The following is a 27,930-nucleotide window of genomic DNA, read 5'->3' on the forward strand; positions in this document are numbered from 1 at the left end:
GACATCATCCACAGGGGGCTCTGAAAACCTCCAACATATCCTTGAGAATCTAGAAGGACATGTGCATGTGCCTGTGCATGGCTGTGTGAAGTCCAGGAAAGATCCAAAAAGGCCCTAATCTTTACCTCTAGCTGATCCTGAGGTTCTGTGCAAGTAGGAAGTGAAGGCTAAGGCAGAGTTTTAAGGTGCCAGAGCACTGAAGGCAGTCGTGCCCCAACACACACACACACACACACACACACACACACACACAGAGCCTCCCTGGCAAAGGCTGGGAGATTCAATGTTTCAAGGCATTTAAGGAAATCTCTGTTCAATCATTAACTGATCACTAAGCTACCCAAGCAAAGACTTCAGTGGCCACACAAGACAAAGACAGGAGAGTCACTGAACATACAAACAGCAACAACAACTACAGGAACAATAAAAAGTAGCAACAACAAATAATGCTGCCTCAGAAAGGAGGGCAAAGGATTTATATTATATTATTTAAAATGCCTAGTTTCCAACAAAAACTTATGAGACATGCAAAGAAACAAGAAAATATGGTCCGTACTTGGGGGTGGGGGGGAGGGTGGGAAGCATTCAACAGAAACTGTCCTTGAGAGAGCCCAGACAAAGACTTTAAACCAGCTAGTATAAATATATTCAAAGAACTAAAGGAAACTATAAATTAAAAGAAAATATGAACATGATGTCTCATCGAAGAGAATATCACAAAATGATAAATACATAAATGTACATAAATGTTCATAGCAGCATTATTCATAAAAATTAATGGGCCAAAATGCCCATTAATTTTTTAATGGATAAACAAAATGTGGTATATATCCATACAACAAAATGTTTGCCAATAAAGAGTTTACTGACACATGCTATAACATGGATAAACCTTGAAAAACATTCTAAGTAAAAGAAGTCAGTCACAAAAGGCCACATATTACATGATTCCATCTACATAAAATATACAAAATAGGCAAATCCATTGAAACAAAGAGGTTAGTGGTTGCCAAGAGCTGGGGGGAGGGGGAAAATGGGGAGGGACTGGTAATGAACCCAGGGTTTCTTTTTGGGGTGATGAAAAGGTTCTGGAATTAACGTTGTTGGCTGCATAATTTGTGAATATACTAAAAACCACCAAATTGTCCACTTTAAAAGGGTGAATAGTATGGTGTGTGAATTATATCTCAATAAAGCAGGGTTTTTTGGGTTTTTTTTTTAATCTTATTGAAAAACCGAAGCAATAAGTGAATAGACAGTTGCTATTTAGGAAACTATGTCAAAACAAAGTTTGATGTAGTTGACCAAGAACCAACCTCCTTGGTCTAGCCATCGCATTAAAAACAAGAAATGGTGAGTTCAGTTCTCCCAGCCTTAACCAGAATTCTATAATGTGAAAGTACATGTAGTCACAGGCTAGACTGTGCTGACCCAAGGGAGAAGCTGAGGCCATCACTTTAGAAATTGAGACAGAGGCAGACTCCAGCTGTAACCAAGCACAGATTGAGATACTGCAGGGCTGGGAATTCCCTGGCGGTCCAGTGGTTAGGACTCCGTGCTTTCACTGCCGAGGGTTCGGGTTCAATCCCTGGTCGGGGAACTAAGATCCTATAAGCTGCGTGATGCAGCCAAAGGAAAAAAAAAAGACTGCAGGGAAGAAGGTGACGTACTGAGGCATGACTTAATCTGCCAGAGATAGAGAGGAAATAAGTAATTTAATAAAGTTCGGAAATGATGAAACAGTTATAATTAACAAGGTACTAAAAGTGTAGAAGCCCTTAACTAAATGACTTTGGAAGTAATGGTGTCGGTCTTCTCCCAGCAGAAAAACCACCGAAAGATGATGTTTCGCCAGACCCACAGTTCAATCCGGGTTTTACCTGACAGCGGATCATAACGTGGGTCACTTTAGACTTGCCGTCATTGCTCTCCCCTTTGTCATCTCCGGTTCGGACAGAGAGAACAAAATCTCCAGGGTGGCTCTGGCTCTCCCGCACAAGAAAGCTACCATGTTTTCCTTTCTCAGTTAATAATTTCTCTGCTTCTTTCCCAGACAGATGTCCATGAAACCACCTAAATTTTTTTTAATGAAAAATCAATTGAGTTCTGCCATGCGTTCACAACATTCTTTCACAAAACTACCATACATAGTCACCTCTACTCAACACAATTAAAAACAGGCACGTTCCTCCAAGAGATTGATCCATTCCACATAAGACAGAATTTGCATCCCAAAGCAGGCAGGAAAAATGACAAAGATATTAAGAGTGATCATTAGGGGAGTTCCCTGGTGGCCTAGTGGTTAGGATTCCGGGCTTTCACTGGCATGGCCCGGGATCAGTCCCTGGTCAGGGAACTAAAATCCCACAAATCACGTGGTGCGGCCAAAAAAAAAAAAAAAAAAAAAAAGAATGAACATTAAACTCCTTAAATGAGCCCACAATCATTTGGAGGCAAATATCCTCAATCTTTCCTATTTTCTTTTAAATCCCCCATCTTTTAAAAAGGCAGTTTGTCATTTCTCCACTGCCAAACGCTAAAAGGACCAACTATTTAATTACAGTCATTTAAAGAGGTTATAATAGAGAGTTATGGTAGCGACAGAAAATCATTTGAATGTTTGCCCTTGCTTTGGCATGCAAACACTACATTAAAAAGGATCTTCATTATAAATTAGTTCAAGCATTCCAAGCTTTTCCAGATTTCCAATCTATACTTCAATAGCCTCCAAGTTTGCTGTCATCATCTTTGGACTATCTACTGGGTTATCATTTCAAATTTTAATGCACGTAAGACTTGGAGTAGAGGCAAGGGATTTTGCTAAAAATGTGAATTCCCATGCCTCACAATGAGAGATACCAATACGCTAAGTCTGAATGGAGCCCAGCAATCTGCATTTTTAACCAGCACACCAGAGTCCTAATGTAGGCCGTCTGAGGTCAGACTTTGAAACACTGCTACTCTAAGTTACTATAGAAAACATCTTAACATAGTCATATTAATAATGTGGCTTTTTCCCTCAAGATCTTGGTGAGGAAACAAGCATGATCACAGCACATAGTGTTAATGGCTCAACACTAAAGGAATATACTTCGAGGTAGTTTTCATCTACCCTCAACTGAACAGAGTAAAATTAAATAAACTGCACAGAGTTGGCTGACAGCCTTTTGCTTAATAATTTGGCTGGAAAACAAATTATCAGCATAAAATACCAGTGACATGAAGGTGTAAGTAGAAGAAACCTACTTGAAGACAGAAAATATTCAAACCGAATTAAGAGACCCTGATTTGGTACTGAGTCAGAGAGAAGAGACTGGGAATGCAGAAAACCAATAAAATCAACGCAAGTTAAGTCAAGCCCCAGCTTTCATCAGCTTAGTTCCAACACTGGGGAAAGATCTCTGAAATAATACGATTCCCTCTAATTAGGGTCATTCTCACACATTCGTGGATATAACATAAAAGAACTGATGAAAAATCTGACCCGAGTTCTCTGCTTTCCCACTTCTGAGCTTAAACTGACATCTGTTGGTGGCACTGCTGAAGAGCTGGTCAGAAGCTACTACAGGGAACTGCTATTTTGGTGTTCCCATTATCATTTGTTTTCCTCTCCTAACGCTCAAAGTTCAATAACGCTCAAGGTCAATAATCTTAAAATTATTGCGTGCATCAAGTATATACAGGAATAGTCTGAGACTTCTGTAGAACGAGTGTAAGTAACACTGACTGAAGCTTTTGCAAGAAAAGGCCTCTCTGAGAATAATCTGATCCTATTACTCTTACTTTAGTAACACTTATGCGGGCCTCTCACTGTTGTGGCCTCTCCCGTTGCGGAGCACAGGCTCTGGCCGCGCAGGCTCAGCGGCCACGGCTCACGGGCCCAGCCGCTCCGCGGCATGTGGGATCTTCCCGGACCGGGGCACGAACCCGTGTCCCCTGCATCGGCAGGCGGACCCTCAACCACTGCTCCACCAGGGAAGCCCTTACTGGAGTAACACTTTTAAGATTACAGTTTGAGAAACAGAAGTCAAACCCCCATAATGCATTCACCTCACACCTATGGCATGGGAGAGATGCAGACTCTGCAGTTACGAAAATGTAACTGACCTTTCAGAGGTAGGATCTGCACAGTTCAGAGGGTATTTGAGCTCAATAACATCTCCATTCTTCTCTTTTAATTGCCCATGATGTTCCATGTAATACTGGACCAACTCAGCCAAAGTGGCAAACTTCTCCCCTCCATACAAGTCATAGTAATCACCAGTGTTCTGAATCTTGATGTGGGTGACAGCTCCATTTCTTCTAAAATAGTCCATTAGAAAAGAGGGGAAAAAGCCAAATAAAGAGCTACTAGTAAAAATGGATCTCATGTTCATCATCAGATTTCACCTAAACATTGGAACAAACCCAAGGAATGTGCAAGTTTACACTTTTCCTAAACAAATGCAGTGAGTGAAATAACCACACAGTCAACCATTTCAACACAAAGGGCTCTGCATATAATTAAGTGGCAATCAGTTTTCTCATCAATTAATCAAGACAAATATCACTAAAATTAAACGTACATTTACCTTATAATCCAGTAAACCCACTCCTAGTATTTTGCCCCAAAGGAATGAAACTGCATGGTTACCAAAAGACTTGTACAAGAATATTCACTGCAGCCTTTTTGTAGTAGAAAAAAATTGAAAGGTCAAATATTTATGGCCAAAATGGATACACAAAGACTCATACAATGAAATATCACACAGCAAATTTAAATAAAAGAGAGAGGACCACTGATATATACAATCAACTTAGGTGAATCTCAAAAACATTACGTTAAGAAGCCAGACACAAAAGAATATATACTGTATGACTTCGTTTATATGACATTGTAGAATAGGCTCGTCAATGGGGATAAAAAAGAGAAGAGTGGTTGCCTCTTAGGGGGAGGGAGAATAGAAACCAGCACCAAGAAACTTTCTAGGGTGATAGAAATACTTAAGATTTTGATTAGAGTTCTCATTGCATTGATAAACACATTTGTCAAAACTTATCTCACTATACACTTAAGATACTACACATAACTGTATCTTTAAAAATCATTTTAAAGACATATAATTAACAGAGTTTCCAAAGTGAGATAGCTAGTATGTCAACCCAATGAATTGACAACACTGGCCAAAAGTTTCTAAAACTTGGTATTTTACTTAGCCTAGGCAGCTTGATGATTTCCATTTGGTTTTCTGTACTACTAAGTACATCTCAAGGACACCCGTAATCATCTTTGTGGACCCAAGGGATCTGGCAACCCCAAAATGGTAATCACTGACCTATATTTATTTTTCAGTCTGACCCTATAGTGTTATTGATGAAGCCTCTGTTAAATATAAACACACTTCTACTAAAGATAAAGGAAAATGGAAACGAAGTAAGAAAAATTGTCCTACAATGTTAATAACAATATCTACTTCTAATTTTTGGTTACAATCTTTTCCAGTGGGTAAAAAAGGCACTTTGGGTCTCTCTCCTCCAGCTACACCTGATTCTATTTTAACACCTCAGCTTTCTATCTCTAACCTTGACTTAACATATCACAAAAACAGATATTTCAGGTATGGACTATAAAGCAACATAGATGGATCTCAAAAACATGATACTGGGAATTCCCTGGCAGTCCAGTGGTTAGGACTCAGCGCTTTCACTGCAGGGGCCCAAGTTCAATCCCTGGTTGAGGAACTAAGATCCTGCAAGCCACACAGCGCAGCCAAAAAACAACATGATATTGCATGAAAGAAGCACAATGCAGAATGATATGCTCAGCATGTACCATTTATGAAAATTTCAGAATGCACACAAGTAATATTATACATTATTCATGATACAGACCACAGACATACATATATATTTTATTATTATATTACTTTTATGTTATGTTACTTATTATATTATATGTCCTTTTTTAAAATAAATCTATTTATTTTATTTATTTATTTTTGTCTGCGTTGGGTCTTTGTTGCTGTGGGCGGGCCCTCTCCAGATGCGGCGAGCAGGGGCCACTCTTCACTGAGGTGCGCAGGCCCCCCACCGCGGTGGCCTCTCCCACCGCACAGCAGCGGCTCCAGGCACGTGGGCTTCAGCAGTTGCGGTGCATGGGTCAGTAGTTGTGGCTCACAGGCCTAGTTGCCCCGCGGCATGCGGGATCCTCCCGGACCAGGGCTGCAACCCATGTCCCCTGCATTGGCAGGCGGACTTCCAACCACTGCGCCACCAGAGAAGCCCTGTACTTTTTTTTTAATGAACTAGAAAGAAATACACCAAACTCAGAAAGTAGCTGTCTCTGTGGCAAAGAGAAGAACGGCAGGAAGGGTGGTGAAAAAAGGGAAATTTTGCTTTTTTTTTATATTTTATTTTGAAGAAAAAAATGACTGGCAATAAATACAATATGGGTACTTGGACATAATTTTTTGTATTTTTCTGTATTTTTTTCCCTCAAAATTAAAAAAAGGGGACCTTTCTTGACTAACTAAGGCAACCTAATCATCAAATTTTCAGCATGGACACATAACAAAAAGATTAGATCACCTGTAGAAAACTAGAACAATAAACTTGTCATTTATGCATGCACACACACACACACACACATGCATCTCAGTGTCTATAATATACATCATATACATAAGAAAACATATATAAAGTGAAACTTGGCAGTTTAAGAGTTGTTAAAAGCACTGGTTCTAAGACAGTTCACCAAAAAGATATACAGATGACCTTTAACCTTATTAAAATATGTTCAGCTTCAATCATAAGAGAAATTAAAATTCACTGAGATACCATTTCTCACCTATCAGGTTGACGAAAGTGAAAAGCTTGACAACACTCAACTGGAAGCTGTGGAAAAACAGGGACCCTCAGACACTGTTGGTGAGAATGCAAAATGGTACAATCACTGTGGAGGGGAATTTGGAAAACCTATACTAATATATATTGACTCTCTGCCCCAGTCGTCTCACTCCCGGGAATTCACCTCTGAAGATACATTTCCAAAAGCACAAAACATATGCAAAATGTTATCATATTAGATGCAGTATTATTTATCATTGTAATATATTGGAAATAACTAAATTCCCATTTTTAGGAAATTGTATAAAGTTACATGCTATGCAGTTAATTTAAAAAATGAGAAAGATCACTAAAAGATTTCTGTAAGTGAAAAAAGTAAACTACAAAGAAATAATTTAGTATTCCACTTCATGTGTGAAAAGAAACACAGAAAGATAAACCATAAATTAATAAAACTGGTTACCTACAGGGATGGAAATAAGGTACACGGGGTAGGGATAAGAATAAAATTTGTCAGAATATACCTTTTTATACAGTTTGACTTTTAAATCTTGTGTTTCACATATTCAAAAAATAAAATCAACAAGGATCAAAAAAATGAGTACAAAACCAAAAAACTGAATACAGAAAGAAAGAAATGACTCTAACTTTGCAGTAAGTTTGTAACTACACAGAAAATTAATTCCCGTAGCTTTTGAACACAGTACAGATATACACCCGTAGTGGGATATATGCTGTGAACAGAAACACTCCAGAGAAATCATGAACTTTACTTAAGGGGTTTGTAATTAGAAATGATAATGGTATAGTAATTCTGAAACTATCTTTGTATTAGAAAATTGGGCAAATGAGGTCATACATTGATGCTGCTGTGAAACACGGTTCTCTCTACAGAAGGGAAACACAAATACGGAATGGGAAAAGGTAAGGAAACTGGGCTGAACTAGAGCTATCAGACTTGTCTGATATATATTTATATATTTATTGATACGGATATATTTAAATTTTGGTTTTAAATATATAAGTATTTATTTCCCAGCTCTGTCTACTATAAGGGCCTAGAAGCAATGACACTCCAGAAGATGGGGCAAACAGATATTATGTGCTTCCTGATGTGAAATAAAGGGATGGCTTCAAAATCCACTATTGAAATGACGAGAGAAATTTGAATATGGACTGTGTGTTAGATAACATTATGGAATCACTTAAAATTTCTCATATATAATAATGATATTGTAGTTATACAGGATGTCCTTGTTCATAGGACATGCACACTGAAGTACTCAAGAGGTAAAAATAAGCATCCTGACATCTGCAACTTATGTTCAGAAGGTTGGGGGAGGGGAGAGTATACACATACACACACACACTCAGAGCAAAAGAGCAAACATGGCAAAATGTTAACAGGTAAAGGGAATGTGGGTATTCACTGTACTCATCTTTTGACTTTCCTATAGGTCTGAAATGTCTCAAGATAAAAAGTTGAGGAAAAAGAAAAAAAAAAAGAACCTCAACAGTTCTGTAGTCCCGGCTCTGCCACTTACTAGCTATGAAACCAGCTTTGTAAATTAACCTCTGTGCTTCAGCTTACTCACCCCTAAGATGAAGATAATAGTGGTATTTATTCATAGGTTGTTGGAGAGATTAAATAAAATGATATGTGGCGAGTGCTTAGCAAGATGGCCTGGAATATGTCAAGCCCTCAATAACGTCTGCTATCATCCTCCTCCTCAACATCATTGTTATTATTATATAATCTCCATCCAAACTCTTACAGGTCAAATGTCACTCAACTGTAGGTTAGAAGTCTGTGCTAGGATAAGCCTGGGAAAATTCATGAAGGCTTCTGCCCTCTCCTTGTAGCAAAAGGGAAGTAAAAGCCAACAATGTGAGCTCCTTGAGAAACTAATCGATACCAAAAAGGGACTTCCCAAATCCCGAAGGGGTCCTCAGAACATGTTTTCCTTACTTCTTTATTTAAAAATAATAATAATAAAAGCAAATTCATAGAGCAGTTCAGTTCTGGCTCCTGGAATGAGCTAGAGCAAGGAGAATGAGTATATAAGAGAAAGTCAATTTCTAGAAAAACTCTCCCACATGTGTTCAAAGAGACATGTAACAGATGTTGCCAATACTGTTCAAAACAATTTTAAACAAACTAAAAACAACTCAGTGTCCAACAATAGGGGATGGGATAAACTGTGGTATATGCACACCTTCGGATATTATATAGCCATTAAAGTTAATAATTAGATCTAAATGTATCAGCACAGAACTCAAAAAAAATTTAAAGGTAGTCTCAGAATACATACATTATAAAGCCATGGATATGAATTCTAAAAACACACAAACCAACCTCATATCATTCACACATAGTACAAATGCAGTACAAGTATAAAAACATGTTCAGGAAGGAGATATACCAACCTCTTGATGGTGGTTTCCTCTGAGGAAAGAGGGAGGGGAATGGGACTGGGCAGGGGAACAAACGGGACCACAACTTCCTCAGTGATGTTTTATTTCTTGAAAAAGAAAAGTGATCTGAAGAAACTCTTCTTCTTTCTTTCTTTTTTCTTTTTAAATTAAAGTATAATTGATTTACAATGTTGTGTTAGTTTCAGGTGTACAGCAAAGTGATTCAGTTATATACTTTTTCAGATTCTTTTCCCTCTTTCCTAATATTTCTATTACAGAATATTGAGTATAGTTCCCTGTGCTATACAGTAAGCCTTTGTTGTTTATCTATTTTATATATAGTAGTGTGTATCTGTTCATCCCAAACTCCTAATTTATTCCCCCACCCCACTTTCCCCTTTGGTAACCATAAGCTTGTTTTCTACATCTGTGAGGCTGTTTGAAGAAACTCTTAGAAAGTATTTTTCCCATTCAGTAATCAACAGATGGGAAAGGAAAAATGCAGGGAACAAGGATTGAGCCTTGTTTTGGATTGAACCAGGATCGACCCAGGCTTTAAGAACTTGTTATGTTATGCTCCAGCTCATCCTCAGTGGTCTTTCAAGAGAGAAAAGCCCACCTTCAGGCCCCTTCTGCTGACTCCCCAAGCCTCTCACTCTCAGGAGGCCACGTCCTGAACCCCACAGCAGGCCTGAATCATACCTGATCTGTGGGCCAGGGCAGTGGCAAGGCCTCACCCACAGGGCAGCAGGCAGACCTTCAGACCTTCAGACTCTAAATGAGGGTCGCAAGTTGTCCAAATGTGGTCCTAACATTTCCCCCCTGGAAAACACTCTCAGGATTCTCTCTTTTTCTTCCAACTTACCTAACAGAAAGTGTAAAGTCTCCAGGGTTACTTTTACTGGGCCTTGCCAAAAAACTGCCATCAACTCCTCTTGTCAACAGTAGGTTTTCTGCCTCCACGCCAGTGATATTTGGGTGAAACCATCTTGAGAGAGAGAGAAATAGACCAATGAAAAACAAAGGACTCTGTCAGCACTACTTCCCACACCGTCACAGCTAAAATGCTTATTAGTAGAGTAGCAAATAAAAACACCAACCCAACCCCTTTCCCTTCCTCTCTTTGGTCACTGCCTCCTCCTTGTCTTCCCCATGGTAGGAGCCTGGGATCCTGCTAGCACAGTAGATGGGGCTGGGGGCATGGTCAGTGGGATTGGGGCTGAGGTGGATGCTATTTATATAGGGTGGTGGGGAGGGCCTTAGCAATAAGGTAACATTTGATCAGACCCGGAAGAAATGAGGGCAGCAACATGCCGCCATATAGGAAAGGAACATATCAGGCAGAGGGAGGAACAAGATCAAGGGCACGGGGGCAGACCGTACTTGACATGCTCAAGCACTCAAGAGGCCAGTATGCTTGGAGCAAAACATGCAAGGGAGAGTGGTAGATGAGGCCAGAGAAAACCCTGATGATGCAGGGCCTCGGAGGACACTGTAAAAACTTCAGCTTTTATTTTTTGTGAAATGTGAAAGGACTAGAGGGTTTTAGGCAGAGGAGCCACGAGATCTGACTTATATTTTTAAATCATCTTCAAGCTATCGTGCAAGGGTAGAAGCACATAGATCAGTTAAATAAGCTATTGTGACAATCCAGGCAAGAGATGACGATACCAAGGACCAAGGTGGCGGAAGGAGTAGTGATAAACGGTACAACTGGGAATATTTTAAGGGTAGCCAACAGGATTTCCTAACTTATTACATATGAGATGGGAAAGAAAGAAAGGAGTAAGAACTACTCCTAGGCATCATGTCTGGGCAAGTGGAAGGTTGGCGGTACCGTGTACGAGATGTGGAAAAAGGGTGGGGAGAGGAAAAATCAAGTGTTAGATTTGGTATGTGTTACATCTTTATTTATTTATTTATTTATTTATTTATTATTTATTATTTATTTTTGGCTGCATTGGGTCTTGTTGCTACGTGCGGGCTTTCTCTAGCTGCGGTAAGTGGGGGCTACTCTTCGTCGTGGTGTGCGGGCTTCTCATTGCGGTGGCTTCTCTTGTTGCGGAGCACGGGCTCTAGGTGTGCGGGCTCAGTAGTTGTGGCGCACGGGGTTAGTTGCTCCGTGGCATGTGGGATCTTCCTGCACCAGGGCTCAAACCTATGTCTCCTGCATTGGCAGGCGGATTCTTAACTACTGTGCCACCAGGGAAGGAAGCCCTGGTACATGTTAAATATGAGATGCTTAATCATCTGAGTGTCTGGTACATATTAAGCACTAATGGTTAGATATTACTGACAATCATGACAATAACTATAAGATTGTTCTGACAAGAAGTAATCAGAAAAGGCAAGAATCTAGACATAGTCTATCAACATTCCTGTTGTTTACATTAACTGAAATGTATTTTCTTTTTAATTTTTCCTATAGCATTTTACTAGCATTTTGGGGAAAATCTAAACATCATTCTGATTATCCTAGAGAAAAATCACAGGGTTCAGATCAAAAGGAAAAAAATATTAGTTTGCTTTTTACTCCCTCCGAGAGCTTGTCAGAAGATCGAGGCATTATTTTGCCCAGGGAAAACTCAACCTCAATTTATAAGATACCTATCATTCCAGCATCCAATACTTTTGCATACAGTATGATTACTAAACTATCTTTTTTTTTTTTTTTAAATCTTGTCCACAGCTTCTTTAATCTATGGTTCCCACCTGAGTCCCCACAGTCCTAGGGAATCAAAGAGCAATAACAGAAGGCTTCCAGTTACTTTTAACTTTTCAAAAAGTATAGTGAAAATCTTATGTTAATCTTCAATTTGTCTACCTGTATAAGCTAGTTAAAATGTCAAATCTCTCTTGCTTTTGGCTACAAAACAATTATGTTACTTGGTGTGGTAGTCTGAAGCTGAGTGGCATATATGTTTTCTTCTACAAAAAAAAGGGAAAACTAATTTTTTTTTTTTTTTTTTTTTTTTTCTTTTTGCGGTATGCGGGCCTCTCACCGCTGTGGCCTCTCCCGTTGCGGAGCACAGGCTCCGGACGCGCAGGCTCAGCGGCCATGGCTCACGGGCCCAGCCGCTCCGCGGCATGTGGGATCCTCCCAGACCGGGGCACGAACCCGTATCCCCTGCATCGGCAGGCGGACTCTCAACCACTGCGCCACCAGGGAGGCCCGAAAACTAATTATTATATGATGAAATACAGGTTAGGAAACAATTCTCTTTAGAATATTGGGTTTATGGTTTAAAAAAAAAAAAAAAGAAGAGACCCCAGAAGTAAAAAAGCTGAGAATCGCTGGCATGTGGTGGCAAAGCTTTATGGGTAGGAGCACGGACTCTGGAACCAGACTACTTTGGTTCAGATTCCAGCTCTGTGTGACCCCAGGCTAGTTATTTAAACTGTTTTAACTCATCTATAAAATGGGAATAGCAACAGCACTGTGTCATAGGGTGTTGAGAGGATAAAGTGAGTTAATATTTATAAAGTGTCTATAACAGTGCCTGGACTTCAGGGTAGCCAAGGACAATGATGACTGCCTAAATTCACATCTTCCCACATATCCTTCAAAAACAATACGGGGGGCTTCCCTGGTGGCGCAGTGGTTGAGAGTCTGCCTGCCAATGCAGGGGACACGGGTTCGAGCCCTGGTCTGGGAAGATCCCACGTGCCGCAGAGCAACTAGCCCTGTGAGCCACAATTACTGAGCCTGCGCGTCTGGAGCCTGTGCTCTGCAACAGGAGAGGCCACAATAGTGAGAAGCCCGCACACCGTGATGAGGAGTGGCCCCCACTTTCTGCAACTGGAGAAAGCCCTCATGCAGAAACGAAGAGCCAACACAGCCATAAATAAATAAATTTTTAAAAAATTTAAAAAAAAATAAAAAAAAAAAAAAAAAAAAAAAACAATACAGGGGACTTCCCTGGCAGTCCAGTGGTTAAGACTCTACGCTTCCAATGCAGGGGGCGTGGGTTCAATCCCCATGCCACACAGTGTGGCCAGAATAAATAAATAAATTAATTAATTAAAAAATTTAAAAACTAAGGGGAAATTTTTTTAAAATATGGAATTTTTAAAAAAGAACAAGTAAAACCACACAATAACCTAACCATGCCCTCAACAAAAGTAGAAGACAGAGAATGCCCAAACTTCCAAATTACCTGTAAGTAAACAAAAGAAGACATGCCAAATCTCAGTAGTGATCTCTCATCTTCTTACTGCAACCCTCTGTGCCAAGCCAAGGGCATTCTTAGAAAAACTGCATGTCAGAGAGAACAGGGGAGCTAGTGGCAGGCCTAAAATTGCTGTAAAACCACCTCCAGAAAGAGAAAGTCCACCCTAAGTGTGAAAATACTGAAAAAGTTTTCCTGTAGATCAGAGCCCTATTTATAGGAAAGGGGAATGATTTAAGGTGTAGTGTTAGAAATGCATGGTCTCTGGGGAAGAAAAAGGCAAAAAAGAGACAGGATCCATTTGGCAATTAGGTGACAAAAAGGAAAGGAAGTAGAAAGGGGAAACTTATTTACCTGCAAACAAAAAAACAAACAAAAAACCCAGAGGACAAATAATCTCTCCCCTACCACAAACACAAATACATACACAAATCCACTAAAAATAAAAAAAAACCTGGACTTTTCTATACTGACAGAAGAAAATGCCATTGAATTAGGAACCTTTAAAATATTTAAGAGCCACAGAATAAATAGGAAAAAAGTGAATAAGTCTATATAAAGTTACTACAAAAAAGAAGAGTCACACATCAGTCAGCTTTTGAAAATTATCCCAGACAAACACCCATGATGCAGAAGAAAACTATAAGACAACACTCCAATCTGAATTAAATATACTCAAACAAGATTTAGGGATATGAACACTCTGAATAAGAAATTTAAAAGTTAAAAACAGAAATGGACAAAAAGTAGGAAAAAATGAAGAGGGAGTTGATCAAACTCAGAAAGAAAAAGGAAAAGAAAATCATCTCAGAAATGAAAACTAAATTACTAGGCGCCCAAAGGAGAATAAGTTCAAATGAAAATCTAGTAAGTGGCATTAAAGAAAGGTAGGAAAACAATGAAGAGAATAAAATATGATGAAGAAAGAAATAAAAGAGGGGCTTCTCTGGTGGAGCAGTGGTTGAGAGTCTGCCTGCCGATGCAGGGGACACGGGTACGTGCCCGAGTCCGGGAGGATCCCACATGCCGTGGAGCGGCTGGGCCCGTGAGCCATGGCCGCTGAGCCTGCGCGTCCGGAGCCTGTGCTCCGCAACGGGAGAGGCCACAATGGTGAGAGGTCCACGTGCCGCAAAAAAAAAAAAAAAAAGAAATAAAAGAGATCACAAAGAAAATGGTTAATATGAAAGACAAGCGAAGAAGAAACAACATACATATAATTGGGGGAAGGGGAGGGGGGAAACGCAATGGAACAGAACTAATATTTAAACCTAAATTGAGAAAACAAATAAAATAAGATGTGAATCTATACATTGGAAGGGTCCATCAGGTACTTGGGAAAATAAGCCCAGAATAATCGCTCTGACACTTGTTCTAATGAAACTATTACGCTTTAAAGACAAATGGAGGGGCTTCCCTGGTGGCGCAGTGGTTGAGAGTCCGCCTGCCGATGCAGGGGACACGGGTTCGTGCCCCGGTCCGGGAAGATCCCACATGCCGCAGAGCGGCTGAGCCCGTGAGCCATGGCCGCTGAGCCTGCGCCATGGTCGCTGAGCATGCGCGTTCGGAGCCTGTGTTCCGCAACGGGAGAGGCCACAACAGTGAGAGGCCCGCATACAGCAAAAAAATAAAAAAATAAAAAAAAAGACAAATGGAAAAAAAATCTTCAAAGCCTCCACAAAAAACAAATAGCTTACTATAACAAATTAGATTAGCACCTGACTTTTCAAAGCCAACATATAAAGCAAGTTGATAAATGAACAAGCATTTTTTAAAAACTCAATGAAAGAAAAGGGTAAACCAAGAATTTTATATCCAGCTGTTATCCTTCAACTATCAGAGCTACAGACAAAACAAGTTTCAACATACAACAACTAAGGGAATGCTGTACTTATCAGTCTTTCCTGATGAATCTACTAGAGGATAAACTTTATCTAACCAAACGGTAACAAGCAACATTGACAAAATAACTGATGGTGAGCATTTAATAATCTATAAATGTCATGTAAGACTAAAACAAAGATGGGAATGAGAGTAGAAAACTAATGTACAACAGTTATATACTGTGACACACAGTAGGACTACTACAACTAGAAAATGGGAAAAGGAAAACAGAAAAAACCTCATTGTTGTACAGGCAATAGGCAATAGATGGGTGTTTAAGGGTAATGAAAAAAATCTGGTAAGTCTGATAATAAAAGTTAAATAACAAAACAGAGGACTAAGGACATTCAAAAAGGTGTAAGTACTAGATTAAAAAAAATACAAACCTTCCTAAATACCCTCTCAAAAAACTGTTTTCAACAACAAAATTTTAAATATACATCTTAGAAAAAAATTATATATATATAATATATATATTATATATATATACACACACATGTACATACACACACACATCTCGTGAGAAACAATGCAAGGAAACACTACAGTTGACACACGAACAACATGGGCTTTAGAGGCACCGATCCTTGCGCAACTGAAAATTCATATATAACTTTATAGTCAGCCCTCTATATCCACAGTTCTGCTTCCAACTGCATGGTTTCAACCAACGGCAGATCGTATCATACTGTACTATGTATTTATTGAAAAAAATCCGTGCATAAGTGGACCCATGCAGTTCAAACTTGCATTGTTCAAGGGTCAACTGTAAGTATAAAACATTAAGATAGAGGACTTCCCCGGTGGTGCAGTGGTTAAGAATCCACCTGCCAATGCAGGGGACATGGGTTCAAGTCCTGGTCCGGGAAGATTCCACATGCCACAGAGCAAGTAAGCCTGCAAGCCACAACTACTGAAGCCTGTGCGCCTAGAGCCCGTGCTCCACAACAAGAGAAGCCACCACAATGAGAAGCCCACACACTGCAACAAAAAATAGCCCCCACTCTCCACAACTAGAGAAAAGCCCATGCACAGCAATGAAGACCCAGTGCAGCCAAAAATAAATAAATAAATAAATAAATTTATTTTAAAAAATGTTACGATAGAGTTGATACCAAACCTATCAGTCATAACAATAAATGTGGATGAGTTTGCTGTCTATTAAAAGAAATCAACAAACCTATGAATATTTATGTATCAAATAACACAGAAATCACCTTTGTGAAGCAAAAACTACAGGAGATGCAAGGAAATGCAGACGGAAACACACCAATAATAGGAGACTCATACACCACACTCAATACAAGATAAAATAGACTAAAAAAACAGGTAAAGAGATAGAAAATCTAAATAACATAAATAGGGTAGATCTTATGTGCATATATTGTACTCCACACCCTGATAATAATTACACATTTTTCTCAAGCGCCCAGAGCATTTCCATAAAAATTGATCAGATATATACAGTCACAAGGAAAACAGTAACCCCTATAAGTAGAACTATTACACAGAACAATATCACAATGCAATAAACCTGAACTTCACTAACAAAAGCAAAAAACAGAAAGGCCCTTCTACCTGGAAATTTTAAAACCTTCCATTAAACAACTCTTAGGTAAAAGGGGAAATACAAGCTGAAATTACACAATTTGTAAGAAATAATGGCGGGACTTCCCTGGTGGCACAGTGGTTAAGAATCCGCCTGCCAATGCAGGGGACAGGGGTTTGATCCCTAGTCCAGGAAGATCCCACATGCCGCGGAGCAGCTAAGCCCGTGCGCCACAACTAGAGAAAGTCTGCACACAGCAACGAAGACCCAAAGCAGGCAAAAATAAATAAATAAATAAATAAATAAAGTTTATCATGGATTCTATTAAAAAAAGAAATAATGGCCATGAAAACACTATATATCAGCACCTATGGGATACAGCTAATGGAGTTATCAGTAGAAAATTCACTACACAAACAACTAACATTAATAAAAAATATAAAAGAATAAAAATAAAGTCCCAGTTCAAAAAAACAAAAAACAAACAAACAAACAAAAAACCCTAGAAAAAGGACAAAGGATAGCACAAGGAAGGAAAACTATTTTATAAAGATAAAAGCAGGGGACCTTCCGGGTGGTGTGGTGGTTAAGAATCTGCCTGCCAATGCAGGGAACATGGGTTCGAGCCCTGGTCCGGAAGATCTCACATGCTGAGGAGCAACTAAGCCCATGCACCACAACTACTGAGGCTGCACTCCAGAGCCCGTGAGCCACAACTACTGAAGCCCGCACACCTAGGGCCCGTGCTCCGCAACAAGAAAATCCACTGCAATGAGAAGCCCGCGCACCACAACGAAGAGCAGCCCCCGTTCGCCAGAACTAGAGAAAGCCCGTGCATAGCAACGAAGATCCAACGCAGCTAATAAATAAATAAATAAATAAATAAGCAAAAATCAAAGAAAAAGAAAACAAAAAGTAGTAGATCTAATTAATAAAAATCCTGCTTTTTAAAATTAACAAAATAGACAAACCACTAGTTAACTTATTCAGGAGTACAAAAACAAAAACAAAAAATCACAAATACACAAAAGAAATGACAAGGGGGAAATAAGCATTGAAACAGAAGAAAAAAAAATTTTTAAAGAAACTGCTTTGCAGACTGCTGTGCAAATAAATTATAAAACCTAGATGAAGTGAATAATTATCTAGGGAAATAAAGACTGTCAAAACTGAGTCCATTAGAGAGAAAACTTAGGCAAACCAATTTCTATATAAAAATAGAGAAAGCAATTTTAAAACTACCCCACAGAAAAGCACCAAACCCAGATGGTTTCAAAATGGAATTCTATCAAACTTTCAAAGACCAGACCATCCCACTGCTCGATAAATTATTCCAGAGAGTCAAAAGGAAAGGAAAACGTACCACTTCCTTTCATGAAGCAAATATAACACGGATACCTATACCACATAAAGACAGCTACTTCAGTGATACGGAAGGCAGACACCTTGCTCCTAATTCTAATAAGATTCTAATTATTTTAAAATTATAATGATGGTTATACTGCAGTATTAAAAAAAAAAAAAGTCCTTAAACCTACTATGATCAGGTTAATGAAGTGAACAAAGGGAAAAACCATTCTGTCTCCCCTCTACAGCTCTCTCCCAGCATCTTCCTCCATTATTGGTCTTCATTAAATGAAATACTGCGGGCTCAGAGGTCGCTTCATTTTTAAATACCGGTCATCCAGCCTGGGCCGCCACCACCTATGGGGGATTTGTTTCCTTACTGTCACCACTGTTATCTCCTCTTTCTTTTTAAAAATAGATTCTAGAAGAATTTCTCAGGTTTGTCCTCAACCTCACCACTGGGAGGGCTGCCTCAAGGGCACTCTTTACTGCTTCTAGCAAGATCTTTTTGTTTGTTTATCTTCCTGCTTTTCATTCCCGTTTCATCTTTCCTTATCTCAGCCAACTATTTCAGGCAGCTCTAATTTTTTATAGACTCAATGTCCTTTAGAATCTTGTTGAGAACACAAACATAAACTTTCTAAAACCTTTTAAAATTCATTTACTAAAACAGTACAGATAGGTACGAAATTCCGAGAAAAAGCCCAAGCTTCCCTTGCACTGTCAGAAGTCACTACAGTTAGCAGTTTCCTAATCTTTGAGAAATGTCTCGTGCATACACATACATATACTTACCTACGTGTGCATGTGTGCAAACACACTACTCTCTCTATGCCAGCCTGTGTGGAACACACACATACACAAATGCAATCCTGATCTACACCCCAATTTTTTCACTTACTACGACGCAAAGATCTTTCCGTGGGAGCATTCTTCTTTTTTTTTTTTTAAATTAATTTATTTATTTTTGGCTGTGTTGGGTCGTTGTTGCTGCGCGCAGGTTTTCACTGGTTGCGTCCGGCGGGGGCTACTCTTTGTTGCGGTGCGCGGGCTTCTCATTGTGGGGGCTTCTCTTGTTGCGGAACACGGGCTCCAGACACATGGGCTTCAGTAGCTGCAGCACGCAGGCTCAGTAGTTGTGGCTCGCAGGCTCTAGAGAGCAGGCTCAGTCGTTGTGGCACACAGGCTTAGTTGCTCTGTGGCATGTGGGATCTTCCCGGACCAGGGCTCGAACCCGTGTCCCTTGCATTGGCAGGCGGATTCTTAACCACTTCACCACCAGGGAAGTCCCCGAGCACTCTTTTTAATGGCTATACACTAATCCATTATAAGAATGTACCATCCATAATTTAATCCCTATTAGAGGACATTTATATTATTCATAGATTTTTGTCATTACAAATAATGCAGCATATCACACCCTTTATAATCATCTTTATACACTTTTACAAGTATATCTGTAAATTAAAATTTTAGAAATAAAACTGCTTTGACAAGAGTTGTTTTTTTTTTCACTCTCACAAATTTGCCAAACCACACTCAAAAGAAGGTACCAGTTTTGACTCCCATGAATTAAGTGTGAAAGCCCGTTTTCTCCCAGTTTTGCCAATACTACGTATATTACCAAACTTTTTAATCTAAGTCATGGAAAATGGTACCATTCTAGTTTGCATTTCTATGTGAGACTAGCACTTTTTCATGTTTTCCGACCACTTTTTTTTTTCGTTTTCTGTGAGTTGTCAGCTTGTCATTGTTCATTTTCTATTGGATTTTTTTTCTTACTGATTTAAAGGGGCTCTTCTTGATAGAACCAGAAAATGATCCTTTATTATACATGTGACAATACTTGTCTTAGCTTTTTTCCCTTTCTACTTGCTTGTGGTTATTTTTTTTCCCCAAAGAAATTCATCTTGGCATGGTTAAATTTATCAGCTTTTTCCTTTATGGCTTCTGGGTTTCTTGCTATGTTTAGAAAAACTTAACCCACAGCACTGTTGTGAAATGGAAATAAATTAATACATATAAAATGCTTAGCACAGAAAAAAACTACAAGGAGTTTCACGTGTGGAACTAGGTATTTAGTTTTAGGTCAGAATAAAACACAATAAAGGCACAGATTTTAACAGGACCCTGCAATAGGTACTGAAAAGGGGGGGATGACTGGGAGAAGAAAGTAAATAAGACAGAGATGAGAATTTCCATCAAGAAAGAGTACAGGGCTTCCCTGGTGGCACAGTGGTTGAGAGTCCGCCTGCCGATGCAGGGGACACGGGTTCGTGCCCTGGTCCGGGAAGATCCCACATGCCGCAGAGCGGCTGGGCCCGTGAGCCATAGGCCGCTGAGCCTGCGTGTCGGGAGCCTGCGCTCCGCAACGGGAGAGGCCACAACAGTGAGAGGCCCGCATACCGCAAAAAAAAAAAAAAAAGAAAGAGTACAGAGGGCTTCCCTGGTGGCGCAGTCGTTGAAAGTCCACCTGCCAATGCAGGGGACGTGGGTTCGTGCCCTGGTCTGGTAAGATCCCACATGCCGTGGAGTGGCTAGGCCTGTGAGCCATGGCCGCTGAGCTTGCACGTCCGGAGACTGTGCTCCGCAACGGGAGAGGCCACAACAGTGAGAGGCCCGCGTAACAAAAAAAAAAAAAAAAAAAAAAAAAAAAAAGAGGGAAGAAAGAGTATGGAGACAAAGAGAAGACAGAATTATTATTTGCTACTAATAATATTTTATATTTAATAAAAATTTATAAATTATAAAATAGAAAAGACTTCTCCATGCTTATATTATTACATACACTTTTTTTCCCCTCAATTATCAACTAGCTCTGATAGCAAGGAAAAAAATAATTTACTGGCCATTATATATTATGGCTGGTTAAAATTGTAGCTACAGGGGCTTCCCTGGTGGCGCAGTGGTTGAGAGTCCGCCTGCCGATGCAGGGGACACGGGTTCGTGCCCCGATCCCGGAAGATCCCACATGCCGCGGAGCGGCTGGGCCCGCGAGCCATGGCCGCGGAGCCTGTGTGTCCGGAGCCTGTGCTCCGCAACGGGAGAGGCCACAGCAGTGAGAGGCCCGCGTACAGCAAAAAAAAAAAAAAAATTGTAGCTACATTTACTGTTTGCCATGTGCCAGTGTGCAAAGTAGACTCCAGAAGTCAAACGTTTAACCATCACACTCTGCTATTTATTTCTAAAACTTTCTAAAGCAGAACTCTGACTGTAGATGGTCTTCATTCACAACCATGTGTTCTCACCTTTGTATATTTTACAAAAAAAAAACTTATGTAGAGTATCCTGCTGATGCTGAGGGACATTATAAAAGTGACTTCCACTGCTGAAGGTGATGCTAGGTAACTACAACCAGCACCCATCAAGTAGATTGGCAGAGGAGATAAGGCAGGTGGTCTCTTTAGCCCTTTATTAAATAAACCATTATTATTTCATTTCCAACTTCTAATTATACCTATCATGTTATTAAGAGTGAACATACAGACACACACACACACAAAAGAGTGAACACAGGAGAGTGATGTTTACAGGGGAAACTTAGTAACCAGCATTTAGCACAAAGGCTAGACAGAGTATGGGCTTAATAAACATTTGTTATCACTGTTGTTATCATTATTATTATTGGTGGAAGATATGCAGATAGATTCTTCTCCCGCATAATTATGTTAGTTTCACACAGACCATTTTGAGATATGAATCATTTATGTTACAGTGCCTTTTCAAAAACTGAACTTCACAGCTCAGGAGCTGTCCCTACATTATCTCAAACAGTATACAATTAGAAATGGAAAGTTCTATTCCATAACCCACCCACTTGAGTTTTGATATACTGTAAACTCTCCTTCCTTGGCTATTTTTTTCAAAAAGCCTTTGTATTTACCAAAAAAGTCTTTCCCAATTACATGTTTAATATTTGTAGTGCAATTACTGGCAGGTTTGTAATTTGCAACATGCTTATCACTAACACAGAGCAGTTAGAGTTCATTCAACCCCTGAGATCTTAGTGAGAGACGGTAAGGAAGAATAGTGGAGTTAATAGGACTAATATGATATTATAGAGCTGGCCTCAAGGATTATTACACTGGTAATATTAGGTACTGAGGCTGTACATCTCGAAACCCTGTCCCCATCTCCCACCTAGTGTGAATTCAAATAGCAGAGGTTAGTCTCCCCAAAAAGTAATGTAAATGTATCTGTATTACCTAAAAGGAGGGGAAAAGGGCAAATTAGTATATCTACATTTGGGTCTGTCAACAAGGTGGGTCCATACAGGATGAGAAAAAACAGATAAATTTTCAGTCTTCCTCATGTATACAGTGGGCACTTGGTGAACGACTGCTGCCTGAATTAACTTCGGGGAATGAAGAAAAACCAGGGAGGAGAAAAGAGAGAGGAAGGGCATAGCGAAAAAGTCACACAGGGAAGCGGGGGAAGAGCATTCTGCTCTTGCACATTCTAACTCCTGCAAACCTGCCAGAGCTTGACAATCCCTTCTAATCGGTCATCCTCTGGCACTGTCTATTATTTATTAAGACTCTCAGGTCATAACATGGTCCAGGTCGGTACAACCCATCTCACAGAAAGAGCTTGAAAACACACAAACACACAACACCAACACTTGTGAAAAAGAGCCTCAAATCAACGTCTAAAACAAATCAGCCCTGTGCTGAGTGGGCCTGAAGAAAGGAAAGGCAGAATCCCTGCCTCCAAGAGAGTTTACAAACCCAAACTATTTGCCCAGAAATCCTACCAGAAATCTCAGTCCTTCATTAGTGAAGACAGATTCTGCAAAGGCTTAGCTCACTGACGCCAGGACCTTATTTATGTCAAGTGAGTTTAAAAAAAAAAAAATGCTGATGAACCAAAAAGAAAATACAATGATGCTGAATATTTCATCTATGTCCCCTTCCCCCAGTGATGTGGGCAAACAGTCAAGCAGGCCAATAATTTCAGGAACTTATTCTCAAGGCTGCTATGCTAAGAAGGGAATTTAAACTAGGGATCCGAAGTATTATTTCAGTTTCTTGCCTAAATATAAAGTGATACTGGGTATAGCTTTCTTACCTGCTGCTCCAGAAAAATCATTATCTTTGTCCTTGGGGAGAAAGTTTAGAGTTTGGTACTTTCTGCAGATTACAAGAATATTCCTCTTTTCCAATTAAATTTTAATTTTCTATGGGAAAAGGATGAGTCACAAGGGAGGGGCAGTCGATAGGGACAAGCATTCTAGGTAACAGAGGCTAGAAAAAAAGTTAAGGCAGCTAGCTTTCTAATGGTAGTGGGTAGCTATGTCTTTATAAATCATTACCTTTTCATAGAGTTTCACTGGTCAGCATCTCTGCTCTGATGACAAGACAATAAATGGAAACTGCCTCCAAAAGTCTTTCCACAAATGGCTTCTACCCTGTTCAAAGCCTCTCTCTCTCTTGTCTGCTCTCCCTGGGTCCACTCCAGCCTCCTACAATCCTCCCTTCACAGCAGCTAGAGGGATATTTTTAAATAGATCAGCTCACGCCACTCCCCTGATCACATCCTTCTATAGTTTTGCATTGTTCTTAAAATACAACCCAAACTCCTCTCCATGGTCCACGTGACAGTGAGGACCTTAAAATCCCTGTGTGGTCTAGTTCCCACCTACAGCCGCAGTCTCAGCTCCTCCACGTGCTCCCTTCTGTCCTTCAAGCACTCCAAGAACTCCCTACCTCAGCACTCTCGCACTTGCTGTTTCCTTAAAACCTGGAACACCCAATGCCTAGCACAGTGCCCCCCGCACTTAGTAATCCCACGATAAATAAGTTAAATCCCAAGTTCTTGAATGAATGGGTCAGTGTTTCATTACAGTGGGTCAATGGAATGACACAGACTTGGATCTATAGTCTACTTTTTTTTTTTTTTTTTTGCGGTACGCGGGCCTCTCACTGCTGTGGCCTCTCCCGTTGCGGAGCACAGGCTCCAGACGCGCAGGCTCAGCGGCCATGGCTCACAGGCCCAGCCGCTCCGCGGCATGTCGGATCCTCCCGGACCGGACCATGAACCCGTGTCCCCTGCATCGGCAGGCGGACTCTCAACCACTGCGCCACCAGGGAAGCCCTAGTCTACTATTTTTAAAATAAACAGATTGCGTGTGTGTATATGTATGTGCATATAGACAGACATATATACAGTGTGCATGAATGTGTACATCAGTATACAAGTATGTACGTATTCTAAACAGTATGCTCTATACTGACAAGTTTCAGTTTCAGTTTGGTACTATGTTCATCAAACTCATTTGATGCTGGCCTACAAGTCGGATCCCTCTCTAAATTCAATGCTCCTTGTGAACATGAATCGTATCTTTCATATTTCAGTGCTGCCAAGGATCACAGCCTATACAAGCTTGCTAAATGCACACAACCCTCCAAAACTCAGTAATGAACTGGGCTGCATTTTAGGGTGTTTGAATCCATTTCGGGGAGGGTCTCAAACCATTGGTTGCAGGCCACAACTGCCACAGAACCTGCCAAACATCAGTATTTGCCTTCCCTTCCTTAAAACGGTAAAGCATTGGAGGGGAAGTGCTGTCTGTGTTTCCCAAAGGGAAAGAGGAATAAGCACAGTATCTTCTATTGTTCCATAGCCGCCTAACCAAGTACACCAAGACCCACTAGTAACAATTACAAACAAGGGGTGGCTCTGCTTTTCTAGCTCTGGTGCGACTCTCTAACATTCGCCACACTGACCACTTGCAAGAAGGGTAAGTGATCTTAGCAGTGGCCCCTGCATTTGAGCAGCTCTGGACAAAAACCCAAGCTTACATCGGGGCAAGACATTAATAAAGACAACCCAGTTTCAACTGGAAAGACACAGAACTGTTATTTTTCAGTAAGGCAAGTTTATTTACTCCCACAGGATAGAAACAAACAGGGCCACTAAGGAGAGCCTGGGACAAATGTACCTGACCTGCATCAGATAAATCAAAAGCCTAGAGTCTAAGAACAAGCTAAATTTCCTGGCCCTCTCAGTTCAAGCCCTCAGACACTACCTTCCAGAGGAACAAAAGCAAATGCAAAAGATGCACCAGATGCTGAAGAATACAGCCAGTTTTGTCAGCTAAACAAGGCAGAGTAGGGCAGCCAAGCAATCTCAAAATCTAAACTCAGCACAGCATTGCTATATTACCTGGGTGGGAAGGAGAATTATATAATTGCTCATACCTTCCTTTCCTTACCTGTGATGTTGAGATGTATCAGCATACTGAATATATGACATTGTAATTATTAAATGCATACAAACTCTAAACCCTAAACCCATGAACCAAAAAGAATTACTTTGATAATTAAACAAAACAAAATTCAGAATATTAGTCATTCAAGAGTCAGCTCATATGATCACCTCCTCAGAGACTTTTCCTAAACCCATTATCAAAACTAACCACGTTCTCCACAGTCGGTTTATTTTTTTCCCTCCCAGCAATTATTACTACCTGAAATAGTCTCATTTATTCATGTGTTTGTCCACTTTCTCTCTCAGCCATAAGAACAACGATCTTTGTCTATTCTACTGCTTCATCCTGCCTGGTTCAATAACTACTTGTTGAATTAATTAATTCTGAGGTTAAAAATCATTTGAAAAAGAACACAGTTCAAAGACTAACACTATCTAATTTCAAGACTTGTTATAAAGCTACAATGATCAAGATCATGTGGTATTGGCATAAGGAAAGACAAATAGATCAATGGAACAGAAGAGAGTCTAGAAATAGGCCCACATATAAATGGACAACTGATTTTCAACAAAGGTACAAGTTCAATAAAGACGGACAGTCTTTTCAACAAATGGTGCTAGAACAAATGGACACCCATATGCAAAATAGAGAAGATACAGCCACACCTCATACCACACACAAAAGTTAACTCAAAGTGGATCATAAACCTAAAACTATAAAACTTGTAGAAAACAGAGAAAACATTTGAGACATTTTGGGTCAAGCAAAAATTTCTTAGGAATGACACCACAAGCATGATCCTTTTTTTTTTAACTGATAAAGTGGACTTCAGCAAAATTAAAAACCTCTGTTTTTTTTTTGTTTTTTTCGGTATGCGGGCCTCTCACTGTTGTGGCCTCTCCCATTGCGGAGCACAGGCTCCGGATGCGCAGGCTCAGCGGCCATGGCTCACGGGCCCGGTCGCTCCGCAGCATGTGGGATCTTCCCAGACCGGGGCACGAACTCGTGTTCCCTGCATCGGTAGGCGGACGCTTAACCACTGCGCCACCAGGGAAGCCCAAAAACCTCTGTTTAAGACACTTTAAAAAATGAAAAGACAAGCCACAGACTAAAAGAAAATATTTGCAATTCTGATCAAAGACTTGTATCAATAAGAAACTCTCAAATTTCAATAAGAAAACAAACAAGTAAATTTTATTTTTTTTAACAAGTAAATTTTAAAAGGGAAAGTATTTAATCAAATAGACGTGTCACCAAAGAAGATATACTGATGGCAAATAAGCACATGAAAAGATGATCAACATTATTAGTCACCAGGGAAGATACAAATTAAAACTACAATGAATAAATATCAAATCATTATGCTGTACACCTGAAACTAATGTTCTATGTCAATTGTACCTCCATTAAAATACTAAATAAGTAAAATTAAAAAATTAAAAAGTGCTGATATGGGGAAAAAAACTACAATGAGATACAATGACACACCCTTTAAATGGCTAAAATTTAAAAACAGACCATTCCAAGTGGTGGCCAGGATGTGGAGGAACCGAACTCTAATACACTGTCAGTGGGAATGTAAATGGTATAACCACTTTGAAAAAGTTTGGCAATTGCTGAAAAAGTTAAATATACATCTGCTATGTGATCCAACCATACCACTGATAGGTATTTACCAAAGAGGGGTGAAAGTATACATCCATACAAACACTTGTACATGAACATTCAGAGCAGCTTTATTTGTGAAGCCAAACTCTGAAACAACCCAAACATCCATCAACAGGTGGATGGATAAATAAACGGTGGTACATCCATAAAATGGAATATTACTAATCAATAAAAAGTAAGGAACTATATGACACACACTACAACATGGATGAATTTCAACATAATTTTGCTGAGCATAAGAAGCCACACATAAAAGTCCAATTACATAAAATTCTAGGAAATGCAAACTAATGTATAGTAACAGAAAGCAGAAGAGTGTTTGCCTGGCAACAAGGAAGGGATTATAAAGGGCACGAGGAGCCATCAAAAGGAGTGATGGATATGTTCATTATCTTGATTGTGGTGATGGTTTCACAAGTGTATACACGTGTCAAAACTTATCAAATTGTACACTTAAATATAAGCAATTTGTTGCATGTCACTTATACCTCAATAAAGCTGGGTTAAAATAATAAAATAGACCTATGATCTGAAAAATAATAATAAATAATCCCCAATTATGTGTGTTACATTCATAATCTGCTTTTTAGGTAGCACACATTTCTTTTCCATAATAGGTAAGGGAGGGCTGAAGGAGAGGAGGAATTACTCCGTTTCAAGCTGTCATCTTTACCACTTGCTGCTTTGGCTATACCCACACTTCCTGGCTTCTAAACTAACAAGCTGGACAATGTAGGGTCTATTACTACCCAGCCCCTACCCCACTCCCAGCCCCCAGTCTTTGTCTCCTAAAAGAAGCAGATCCTTACTTGTCTGGAAGAGCAGACACAAGGAACAAAAGGCTCAATGACTATTTGACAGATTAA

At 39.9% G+C, this 27,930-nt stretch overlaps 1 protein-coding gene across 4 annotated transcripts in view; it reads right to left on the bottom strand.

Annotated features, from left to right (window-relative positions):
* Window positions 1-27,930, bottom strand: part of PTPN11 (protein tyrosine phosphatase non-receptor type 11) — an 80,208-nt gene that overhangs the window by 50,215 nt on the left and 2,063 nt on the right. For all 4 annotated transcript variants that reach the window (XM_082640160.1, XM_082640161.1, XM_082640163.1 and 1 more), the window contains exons 2-4: window positions 10,106-10,228; window positions 4,108-4,302; window positions 1,881-2,073 (exon numbers count right to left, since the gene is read on the bottom strand). In XM_082640160.1, coding sequence (XP_082496286.1) covers window positions 1,881-2,073; window positions 4,108-4,302; window positions 10,106-10,228 — 511 coding nt within the window. The remainder of the gene's footprint in view (window positions 1-1,880; window positions 2,074-4,107; window positions 4,303-10,105; window positions 10,229-27,930) is intronic.

The sequence above is a fragment of the Mesoplodon mirus genome (assembly GCF_964341445.2).
Source record: "Mesoplodon mirus genome assembly, chromosome: 13".
Lineage (NCBI taxonomy): Eukaryota > Metazoa > Chordata > Mammalia > Artiodactyla > Ziphiidae > Mesoplodon > Mesoplodon mirus.